The sequence below is a fragment of the Euwallacea similis genome, chromosome 13 (genome assembly GCF_039881205.1).
Source record: "Euwallacea similis isolate ESF13 chromosome 13, ESF131.1, whole genome shotgun sequence".
In the NCBI taxonomy this organism is placed as follows: domain Eukaryota; kingdom Metazoa; phylum Arthropoda; class Insecta; order Coleoptera; family Curculionidae; genus Euwallacea; species Euwallacea similis.
This window is the reverse complement of record NC_089621.1, coordinates 4,783,455-4,796,411: the sequence shown is the minus strand read 5'-3', so window position 1 is coordinate 4,796,411 and position 12,957 is coordinate 4,783,455. Positions and strand designations below refer to the sequence as shown.

The following is a 12,957-nucleotide window of genomic DNA, read 5'->3' as shown; positions in this document are numbered from 1 at the left end:
TAACAATAATGATGTTGATAAAGAAGATTTTTGTATATTTACCTTTTGTGCAAATTTATGAGGCTCCTAAATATTACGAATTCCATTAAATCCGTCTGCTATGCAAACATGAGGGGCGAGCCTTTTCCAAGTGCAGATCCAGGCAATTTATTTCAAAGGACATAAAATGTATACTGTAAAGTTGCCAAATAGGTCTGCAGCCCTTAAAGCTAAATTTGGCTTCTGGAGAGAAAATTGGAACAAATGTCTCTTTTTATGAGACGATTTGAGCAAACAGGAGTTATTGAATTTCATATAGGCATAAACGTGTTATGAGTACTTGAAATACAAAGTTTCGTTATATAAGAGGTCCTGTTAGTCGCCGAAATCAATTGGAGATACAGCATTGAAAAGTGACTTAGGCACAGCAGGAATTTTTTACATCTTTAATAAAAATAGCGAAAAACTCGTTTTACAACTAGCTGATGATGTTATAATTAGCTCAGTTAGGGCTTTTTAGAGCAGAGTGCACTGGGGCGCTTCAGTTAGTGCTGATTGTAGAAAATAATGTATGAGTCACATTCATTCACTCAAAACTCTAACGTTCCTTGGAAAGACGCATATGCCCTTCAAATTTAAATAGTCTTATAACTTAAATTTCGCTTTATAAGCCTTGAAATATCGACTGTGAGATCCGGAGGATTTGCTGGTTGGGAATATTTATGAAATGAATCACATTTGCAAAGACAGTGACTTAACCATTAATAAATGCCTTCAATATTCTCCTATGCTGAAGTATGCATGTAACTTGATAACTTAGAGTCTCTCCTATAAGCTCTGAAATCTCAATTTTTTAATTCAAGAAAGGACAGGATCATATTGTTTGGTAGTAGCAGCAGAAGCAAGAAAAGTATATTTGCAAAGCAATTTCTTTTAAAACCCCTCCACTCTCTCGAAAATCACCTACGTAAAATATGTAAAAAACTATGTAGCTTTGTAGTCTACATCCTTTTCTTCAGACCTTGGAATATCGATTATTTAATACCGGGATTTAATAAGGTCGAACTAGAACGAGCCAGTAACCGAAAGAGGAGGCAAAATAACGCATTGCAAAAAGCGTGTTTTCAAGAAAATTTATCAAACTTTCACAAAGCACCTATAAAACACCAATAAAGTGTATGTAACCTTGTATCCTGAAGCTTCTCTATAAATATTGATATATAGCTTCTTGCTTAAACTGGAACTGAACAAAAGCATCCTGGTTAGCGCTTCCTGAAGAAGTATGAGTTTCTGGAAATATGAGGCTTTTGAAACATATTTATAGTTTTTGAAGGACTCCATAGTTTCGTAACCTAATTTGCATTGAAAATGTATATTGATTGGTCCAACCTAATCGGATTTATCCATGTTTCCGCAGCTATGCCTATAAAATTCGTGGTTCATAACAGAAAACAATTTCATATGAATGCTGTTGACACTTGTCACTTGAATGAAAATTGGGAAATACTCTGATACCCACATTTCTTGTCTGAAAATTAACACAGATATAAACCTACCACAGTTTTATTATTGACCAGATTTGTAAATTGAATTTTCCTCTGAAACTGACAAGAGGTATCGATAATATGCCCGTGGGCGTTCATCGGAAAACTGTCACGAAAAGTTAATTTTCTTGTCAGCCACGGACCAATTTTGGGCTTCGAGATCCCCCATACTCACTTACCAAGCCAAAGTTTATTATTCTAGTCAATAATTCATATTTGTATAAGTGCAGAAACTTTTATTACCAGAATAAAATTGTGTGAAACTCTAGGGTTAGTTAAAAATTTACTACTGTGTGTAGGGTAGAAATAATTGCAGGACATCCCATTATGACCCTTTAAAGTCGGCAAGTTGTACCGGGAACAAAATGTAATCCTGTGGAAGAAAGTGAGAGTAAAACCCCGGGAAAAGTCTCATGCAAGTTTTAAAAATCTCAAAATACCAGGCAGCGTTTTCATTTAAAAATCCTGCTCCTCGCTTGGTTAAGTAATGAGGAAATTTTAAATTAAAAACGCTGCCAACAATGGAGATTAAAATCAATAATTAATCCCGCATTACAGCAATTAAATTAGTAAAAAAATCACGTCTGGGGCACATCAAGTCTAATAATTTGCTTAATAAAATTTTAGTGCAACTTAAAAGAGTATTACCGGCCATGCGCCTTATACAATAAAGTCGGACAAATGGTCCTCTAATGCAGTTAAAAACAGCTTAAACAAATTAATTTAAACAAAGTTCCTAGTTTTACAAACTTTCAGAACATTTACCCTAAAACCATTGAAATAGGAGGATTTTGGAATAAGTAGTTAAAGTGTGATAATCGTTTTATGCTTGTACCACTGTTTGCAAAGGTGGCGAATTTCTTGAATGAAATTGAATAAAATTCTCTTAAAAATTGCACAGATTATTTCATTTATTTTATATTTAGAATGTTTAAATTACGCAATAATATTGGTTATTTCCATTTGACTCTTGATATTCCAGGTTCAGAAAACCTTCAACTCACGTATGTGTAATATATTGAACTTCTAATTTAACTTTCCCCTAAATGTCCTTTCAAGAAGAAAGTATTGGTACTCTCGTAATTTATTACCAGCACTCGTAATTTATTACCAAAAAAGGGAGTAAAGCAAAGTTTAAAATATGGGGAAGGGTTGCTTATAAATTCCATATAATTGCTTGACATGCGATAGCTCCGAGAACTCTCGAACCAATTAATAACTATGTAGGAAGGGAATTTGGCAAATTAATGGGTTCATGAATGGATCCTACAACATTAGTAACGTCATTACGGTGAGACCGCATTTTGTAGGTAATTAAATACATATAGGCGTTTTGAATCGATTTGATGCATATAAAACTACTTCAAAATAATAACAATAAAATAAATTGTATATAAAAATAACTATAATGCCATTTTAATAAAACCCTGTTTATTTCTATAGAGCCCGGATCACTTTTGAAGTAAATTAATAAATTGGGGGTTTAATAATAGGCTCTTTGTCGTAAATTTACTGATATGAATACGTACTAAAGAATATAGCTTTTAATAGGAACTAAATTCAGTTTTAACAATATTGTCATGCACCCGATTTTTTCGACAAATATTTAAAAATATTGCTCTGAGGATACATCAACTGAAAATGAGAAGCCCTCAAAATGCAGATCAATTGACTCTCATTTAGAGGTTTTTAGGTCGCTAAATGAATGTTTTTTAAAGCTTGCATTTTTCAATATGCGGCGTTAAAATAACAACGATCGTGGGTTCCAGGGACATATTTTAGCAAAGAAAAGAACCAAGAAAAACTCTTAAAAAACATTTTCGTTATTACTGGGTTGCCAGTTCTACTCAAAATTCCTGCATCTGAGGTAATTTTTGGATCCAACCGAAACCCAAACCAAACGAAAGTGTAAATAAGAACGAAAAACAAATCAGAAGAACCGCTAGTGAAAAATGACAAGATGACTGGAACGACATGCAAGAGAGCAAATGGACAAGGAGGGTCATAGCACATATAGACTTATAGGTAAACAGAGGACACGGCGAAATTAATTACTATATGAGGCAATTTCTATCTGAAAATGAGTGAATTGCTGGGTATATGAGCTGACTCAAAATTAGGAATTCTGACAAGTCCTGATACTGTGATGCTGGAAATAATGCAGAGTACACACGGTTTGAGTGCGAGAAATTGACCACAAAGAAAACCCTATCGCCTATAAATATATACGGTACCTTTTTTGCTTCTATGCACATGGAGTTTTAGTGAGTGCAAGCAGGAGGCAATTAGGCGGTTGATAAGTGCGAAGGAGACAGGCTATCGTTTCCCCTTCCATCGTCAACGATCGACTAGCGTACCTTTGAGTGTGCTTATCATCAGTTTCGTGAAGATTTTCAAGGACCCATACTCAAGCAACAGATGGATTATGTTTTCCTTATAATGAAAAACTCGATTCGTTGATGAAAATTATGTTGAAAATAAAATTTTCCATCAAGGTTTCACATATCACCATCCGAGACTCGTGACCTGGATCCAAAATCTCATTTAACTTATGTAGTTTGGATGATTTATACTTACCGTTTTTAATAGTATTGTATACTTTTGAATTATTATAGATACATTAACCCTATAACTTGCTATGGTGGCAATAGAACCATGAGGTTCTTGTTGAACAACAAAACAAATGTCCAATTTTTCTTTTCATAAAAGTTCTCTCGATTATGGTTGTGTGGATTTATTTCCACTAAATAAAAAGAACTCACACATTCATATTTTTTATAATTTATCACAATGTTCCTGATAGTGTTCCCCGAAGGAGCAGACCGATCAGGAAATTTTATAGTAAATTCCTATGAAACACCCGCTAAAGAATTGCCCCCAAAATAGAAGATGTAAGTTTGAATGCGTTCTTGGGGAACAAATTCCATGATGAATTACACCACGATAGAAATGGTATTTTTAGATCGCATCAAACAAGCCTTTTTTGTGATACAATCTATTCTTGGGTTGAGGCGTACTTCTTGTAAGTCAACGACATTAACTGATCGTTGACGATGGAAGAGGAAACGGTAGCCTGTCTCCCTCGCACTTATTAATCGCCTAATGGCCTTCTGCTTGCACTCACTAAAACTCTATGTGCATAGCGGCAAAAAAGTTACTATATAAAAGATTGATTGAGGACAAGAATCACACTCTTATTTGTTTAGTTACTGGTTTTGATTAAAAATATTGCTCCTATTACTTTATTTATCAAATTTAGAAAAAACTTTTTTTTATTATTAAGATCGTTAACGGACTGATTTACATCTTAAATCGGCACTAAACTCCTTGATTGGGCACTTTATTATACGATCTTGAAATCTGTAATTTGAAAAATTAAGAGTTACCAAAATTAACTTTTAAGAAAAACATATATGTAGAAATTAACAATAAAATAAATAGAGTAATATTTTTCCAAACGAATCTCTGATGTAGTTTAGAAAAACAACCCCTGCTATTGTAGAGGTATCCTAAAGCACGTAGCACTTCCCCTTGATTTAGAAATGTTGAAACACATTTTGTGCTCAAATAATATTTATGGAGCAACGTAGTTTTCCATGGGAAAATTTGCTGAAATTTAATTATTTTATTTCAGATGATAAAAATGATGATAACCGTTGTGCTAGTCTACACAGTGTGCTGGCTTCCTTACAATCTGTTTATGGTAAGTAAATTCGACACTAAATTCAAAAATGCACTATGGAAACTAGAGATCAAAAGCGTAATTACGAAATAACTCATGAGCTCATCATTGCCCTTTGAAAACGTGCATAGTTTTCAAAGGGCAATGTTGGCATACATTTCTGGATGAAAATTTAAAGCCTTCACTGCACAAAGAGGGACATTTGATCATTATTGCATATTATTTATCGAATTATCGCAGAGGTATAAACTGTTTCATTGTCTATAATAGGGGCATTATTCATCGATGATTCACCAATTTTGTATATATTCCTATAATAATAAAGTTCGGTAAGCGGAAAAGTGCTTTATGTAATTACGTTTTTCCGTGGAAAGGACTTAAAAAATATTCTTTGTGCTGTTTCAAATCAACACGCACCACTTGTGAGGTTGCTTGTAAAGTGACTTAAATTCCTGTCAGAATTTTTTCTTTCAGACAAAGTGATGAGGGTCAAATTAAATAATTTTTTTCTGTCCTACCTGACGTAATATGGACTCTTTACCTTCATCACTCTTATATTCGCATAGAATTTCTTTTGACTAATCATGTTTATAGGAATTGGTTATTACATAGAAAAACACAACTAAAAAATCCCATATTTCTGTCAGAGTTAAAACAAAAAGGACAAATAAATTATTTCGCTTCCCAGTTAAGGCAACAGAAATGCATTCAGAACATTTCTGAAACTAATTTCCCGTTAAAATACTGTGTTGAGATGAAGAAAATACGTTTTTAAAAACAAAAATTGGTTCACTTTGCCGCAACATCAACTCTAAACGTTCAAATTGACATAATAAATAAAGCAAAATGAACTCTCAGCTAAATTCGGATTTAAAAGATACGGGTAGATACTTTCTGAGCCTCTTAATTTTCTGCAGCTGATAGGAATTAGTTTGGACGCCTGCCCCTGGAGTAATTAATGAGTTAAGCTGGGCAGACCATTAGATTTTGGGGGCAAATTTTTGGTGGTTATTGGTTTAAATCAATCAGCAGTGAGGAGAAATTGAAAAGATCTTTGCGAGTACGAAAGTTTATTATTGAGTCACAACAATCTCATAATTTGTCATGGATCTTAACAATAATTGTTTGAGAAAGAGATTTATAGAATTTGTCTTTAGAAGCGGCCCACGAAAATTGCCACTGATGCTTTGGGAAATTAAAATCGAAAACTCTTTCAAATTGAACACGTAGAGTCTCTCTAATCTCACGCAAATTGTGGTAAAAACTTCACAAATAACATCTGTTGAGGATTTAGAAATCTCCACGGTTATTGGGTTATATTGATGTTAAGCAGGTAAATTAAAAACTATGAGATTTACTTCCATTTAACAGAACAAAAAATACTTCAAACTCCTGTAAAATGAAAAAAACTACTTTTTAAAAATTATTTTTAGCTGAATCGCTCCATTTTTAATTCGCCCGCAGGCCATTCTCATTTGTACGAATATTCCTGAATTCCTTCCCTGTATGTCATTCGAGAGGGAGGCCGGTGGACTGCATGCAGACAGAATCTATATTCATAACTCACTGCAGGCTGAACTTAATGGCCATATCCTGCTGGGAATGTTCCCCGATATAATGCTCCCACAGTTTGTCATAAAAGCTGTCATCCGGTAATTTTTTTCCCGATAAGGGAGGAATGGTATCGGAATAAACTCAAACGCCTCTAAGCGGACCTCTGTTAGTTCACCGACACGACGGCTCTAAAATTCGAAAGTGAGTTGCAGAGCCGAGACACACGGCTACAAGCAAAATCGCAGCCTGCAGGCATCGAATATTTATTTTTTATTTGTACATTTACTATAAAAAAATCACAATGGTTAAACGCCTTGATATCTCGAATGCATCTTCCTCTTGCCTCGCGGACCTGCTGAAAGCGACGAAAACAACTTGATTTATTTTAGCGTGATATTAGACACGAAGAAGCCAAGTAAGCGGGGAATTGTTTGGGGGGGCTATTTTATAGAGTGGCTCTGCAAAAAATCGTTGGTGAATATATACAAAAAAAGCAGATTATCCACCGTCAATTTTAAGTTAGTGAAATCCGGTGCTGGTTTTCCGGCTTAGGTTCATAAAAAATCTATTGTTCCAAGATGTATTTTTCAGAATGCAAACGGGGCAAGCAGTACCTACATCCAAGAGAGGACAAAAAGATTGTGGAATGAACAATATCATTACCTCAATCTGAGTCTCATTACGACTTTGAAACAATATGATACACGTTTTTTCCGTACATGAGAATGAAATTAAATAGATTTAACCAGGCATATCTTAAAAAAAAATGATTTAGATTTATTTATGAAATTATTATAACTTCTACACATTCGATTACATCAAGGATCGACAATTGAAAATTCATTGAAGTGCAGAATGGCTGGCGGCGACCCACGTTTATAGTGCAGGTTCCAACAAGTTTTGCCTGTCTCTTTGCTGGTTGAGAAGTTAATTAAATTATTGGCGTTCATTGTCAGTAAGCAGACAAACTTTCTTTGTTTTCTCCTGATCCGTACTGATTAATCACGCCAGTTTAACGTTGTGCCGAAAGTTATTACACAATACAAAGAAGTGGTATATCAGTTTTTCAGTATGCAAAGAATCACTTAAGGAACAAAATTCCTATTGGTATCTTAGGCTTAATTTTTAAAGTAGCTAAGCCGGATATTCTACATTCGAACAATAATTGTTAATAATAGGTAGACTGTCGTTAAGTGGCTCTTACTACAATATTATAATGAATCGCTTCAACTGAGCCGATTAGATTTTTAAAAATTAGATCCAGTCACTGCAATAATCGAATAAAGACAATAGATTCACGAAGGCGATCGGTCGACTACTAAATGTTAATTTCGCTGGTTGGTTCTCCCACCTTTTATTTCACTACCACGCTTTAAAGAGGAATAGTCAAATGTTTAGATACTCCGGAAACTGAAAAATGAACTTGGAATTCGACAACTCAGATTATATAGGCTGTCCTTCTTCAAAAATTTTTTTTAACTAAAATTCCTTAAATACGTCAAAGGACCTCGCCCTCCTCTCGCCTTTTCTACTAAATACTGCTACTACTAGGGACAAATAATCTAAAAAATGTCTCATTAGAAGTATTGTTACTTAAACATTTTCATTGGTACGGAATTGATTTTTTTAATGTAGTTTTGAAACTATCAGAATTTGTAGAAAAATAATTGGGCTTTAAAATCGCACGAATAGAAATTTATTCGGAATGAGTCGTAGTAGGGCTAGAATCCTAAAAAACAGAAATTAATTTAAATTCTCCTTGATTCGTCCCTAATCATAGGAAGTAAATTTTTGATAATTCAAATTTTTTAATGTTGTCTTGAGTCTGTAACGTTACAGACATTGTGATTTTCTCGGTTCATTTAAGATAGAACTAAAAGCCCTAATAACGGTCTCCTATTCGTACATTTCTCTAACAAGCCCAAAAAGTACTAAAATAAGAAAATATTGTCCAAAATACATGGCTCGAGGTAATAAAAAAGGAACTGTAATTAACTTCTGTTTGTTATTTACAACCTTCTCTCCCTTTAAAGCTCGTCTAGGAAACTTTCATAAACGTGCTTTGTATCATAAAACCTTCAGGGTTGGCTGCTTGTCGGCCATAAAACTTCTCCAGTAATGCAGTTTCGATAGTTTTAGCAAATAAATAAATTCGAGATTCCAACGTCTACTGACAGTTTCTCGAAATTTATTTGTTAGACATTTTTAGTGCAGCGTATCGTTTCGCACCTTTCTGATTATATTGTCTTTTCGCACTTTTGCATTGGTTCTTATAAGTATTCGGTAACGATTTGTGATATGACCAATACAATTCTTCTGCTACTTCTCCTCACTTTTAGGTAATATATCAGTAAATATAACGCGATTTATCGATAAAAACTTCTCTGTCAAGATTACAATTGAAATTATTGGTTTGGACCTAGTTATCAAGGGAGTGAGAGGTATTAATCGAGTTTTAATAACAAATACTTGAAAACGTTTCCTTTCTATGTATGTATTTTTAGAAAGTGACTGTGTTTCCCACAACACCATTCTTGTATGGAATTTAGGAATTCTAGAAACATAAAAACTCAACCCAAACGCTATATGTCCAGCATGATTAAACTGCTATTTCCAGCGTGTTAACAATAAAAGAAGCGTTCTGGAAAGTCGAAAAATTCCAATATGTTATGCCTTTATACCAGCTTGAATATGTTTCACCCTTAAGTCGTTTTTAGGTGTTTAGGAAATAAAGCCTGTCATGTATCATCTTGAGTGACAGTCTCATATGGAAAGATCGCAGAAAAGCAAATCATAAATTCGCCTTTAATGGTTTTCGAATCGATAAAAATTATTGGCATGCATTTTTGCACTGTAGTCGGTTGCAAAATGAGGAGTATTTGAACCGAATTTTAGTTTCGCTTTCAAATTATTGTGATTGAAGATATAATCTATGAAGAAACAATTTTTAGAATTAGGTCTTTAAGCCGGAACGGAAAAACTAGAAAAATGTTTTTTAAAGGTTTAAAATCCTTGTTACTAAACTGATACATCCCTGACTTTTGCCCCTTGACGCGAGCTATAAGATTCGCAATCTATCAAAGAGGGTCTAAACGGCGAGAAGGGTCTCTATGAAGAAACACTTCTATTCATACATCTAGGATTTTTTTTAAAGTGGTTTCGAAAATTTTGATTTCTGGTATCAGAGCCGCTATAAGAAAGAACGCTTTAAAATTAGAGGCATAGAGACTTACTAAGCTGATTCAAGCTTAAACCCGAACTGATTTTGGGTTTAAATGGTTACTATTGGAGTTACCAGTCGTGAGGAAAGGCTTTATGATTTAATAACGGAGAAATTCAATTTTCCACAACACTAAAGGCATCCCAACACCCCCAGAAGCAAACTTCCCGGGATGCACCTATAAATAGTTGTCCGGAACTTAGCTAATAAGTTTTAACCGGTTGATAAACTCTCCTATAGGACTAAACTATAGGGAAAACTCATAACTTTAACGTTAGACCTTCAAATTAAGGGACGCATTAAGCTAATTACCCGGTAAACTTATACCACTTAAAATGATGGCAATATTATTTTGTTAAGGAAACTTGCCTTGTTAAAACAGGCGTGTGGGTCAAGTCCATCTATTTTTTATATAAAATAAACTCATTATAAAGCATTTTCTCAACAGGTCCTGCAAACCCAAATCGCCGAGAACATGAAGCCCTATGTCTACATCACTTTTCATTTACTGGCCATGTCTCACGCCTGCTACAACCCTATAATATACTGCTACATGAACACGAGGTTTAGAGATGGATTGTTCTTGATTTTGAGAACGATGCCCTGCTTCAAGAGCTGCTACATGAGAGAAACCCGCGGGTCTCTGTCATCGGGATTTCAACGAAATGCCTGTAAGTTTGAGTTTAATTTGTCTGTGCTTGAAATTATTTGAATAAACCATAGTGTGATTTCTTTCAATTACAAACTATACAGGGTGTTCGAGATCGTGCGATTTTATTTTTAAGGGTGAATTAACCACTTAAACAACTCATAAGTCGACTAAAACACTACAGTAAAAGTTGTGTAATAAGAGAAATATGATTTTCTAAACAATTTATCAATTAATATTTTTCCACGGATTATTCATCGGATACTTGGCTGCTACCAGTAGTTTTTCATATTTGTAATAGCAGCTCGTCACACCAATTCAGAATACGTTGACAAGTTTTTCATTCCTGGAGAGGCACATCACATAAATTAAACGCTAGTTCCTGGTAATTATGTTTCCTCGTAGCCTGAAATCTATTCCAAACAAATTTACGGCCTTGGGACTGCAAACACTACCAAGAACTTGGTGATGGACTAGGTCGACAACGAATTTTGGAGGCGAAAGGAGAAGTGCTAAATCTTGTTAAGGAAGAGCCTTTCACCAGTACAGAAAAATATCCCGCCCAATAAATGTCTCCAATCAGATTGTCTAGAGATTCCCTGAGAATTTCCTTTCCATGTACAAAAAGCGCGGGTTTTATTACTAGAAGAACACTTGGATCATCAGCTACATTTGAAATTTTGTATTATATTCATTAATACATGGTTTCTAGAAAATTTTATAATTACAGGCAATAGTATAACACTCAGAATACTCACACCTGAGCGATCGATACCACCTACGGCCTCCTGTATGTCCTAAACTGACACTTCTTGATTTTTACTTACATTGCGACAATTCAAGGCAGAGCTTAGGTCTTGCAAATTATGCAGATTCTCGGGTATTTCGAGCGAGGTTTTGTGTTCAGCTACAGAGTAGCAACCTCGAACGACTAAACAGTAGCTAAATAGTGGACTAAAAAGCAGATAAAAAGGCTATTGACTGTTTGGTCTTTCTGCCTTCCTGACAAAAACAATTACATCCATATATAATGACACTCATATATGAAAAGAAAAGAAAAAAAATATTTGGAAATACTCCAATAGAGTGGTCGAAGGAAAAAGGAAGTGAGACTGTCTTGTTTGTCTCATGAGGTAAAGAGGGTTCAAAATGGTCCAGTTGTGACGATAATCTTTCCATCTAGTCCGAATTTGTTGCTTTGTTTCAGTTATCTTGTGATGTGTGTGTTCGTATAGTAATTGGTTGGATGGATTGTGTGGGTAGTCAGGGTTCCTTATCTTGGTAATCAGTATAATAATAAATTGTATACAGTGTTTAGTTTTCCCAATTTGTTCCGCCCCTTTATGTTTGATTAGCCTCAGTATAAATAAGGGCAAGATATGTTGGTAAAAGACATTCTTCAGTTGAGGGGAAAGTTTTTTTATTACATATGGCACTTGCTGTTGTATAGTTTCTAAGAGGGAGGGCTGAATTTTTTTAATTATTCTTAGATTATCGGAAAGGAGGCAGTCAAAAAACAATAGTGTTGTAGATAGGATAAACATGTTTTCACTAATGAATTGCATGTATCACCGGAAGTGCTAATATATGTCGCAACGACGAACCTTTGTTTAACGCAACCCTCTTGTGTAGAAAATTTTAACAAGCATCATTAGCATTTAATCTTCCCGCACACTTTAGTTTGCTATCTAACTAATAACGAACGCTTTTTAAGTCCCTTATTCTCCCGTTTTTAATTGTGTTCTCTTTTATGCAAAATCCAGAGGGTTTATGAGGAAAATATGGTTTCTTGAACATAAACAGTATCAATTCAAGACACCACAGAAACTCGTTTACGTGGAGTCATAAGCTTGCCAGATATTGCTAAATGGTAGAACTTTTTTCAAAAATTCAAGCGAAACCTGTTGAGAGAAACTTTTAGAATTTTCTGGATTATTAGATGAAAACTGAGGATATGGAAACTGATGAGTGAAACTTGAAAGAATAACCTGAATCATATAATTAAACGTAGTCGATTTTGTTTTTATTTTTTATAAGTCAACTTAAAATTACATTGAAATGATCTTAGAAAGCTTCAAGAAGAAACTGTCTCTTTCAATCAGAAATTCTCAGATTTTTTCAAACTTTAATTCTCCATTTCTGTTGAAGTAGATCTTTCTTCTTTGCTTTTCGGGTTGGTATGGCACTATTTATGGCAGAATTGAATCGTCAATTTGAGGGACCTTTAGCTATGTATATGAAGGACATGAATTTTCCTGAACTTATAAAGACATTCGGTTTATTTAAATCTCATATTTTCTAATTTTTTCAAAATGTTATTTCCTATTTA

General features: G+C 34.4%; 1 protein-coding gene across 1 annotated transcript in view; it reads left to right on the top strand.

Moving 5' to 3' along the window:
* The window catches only part of LOC136412903 (RYamide receptor-like), a 38,480-nt gene that overhangs the window by 17,308 nt on the left and 8,215 nt on the right, over positions 1-12,957 (top strand). Inside the window, exons 5-6 of the mRNA XM_066396153.1 lie at positions 5,158-5,226; positions 10,428-10,650. Coding sequence (XP_066252250.1) covers positions 5,158-5,226; positions 10,428-10,650 — 292 coding nt within the window. The remainder of the gene's footprint in view (positions 1-5,157; positions 5,227-10,427; positions 10,651-12,957) is intronic.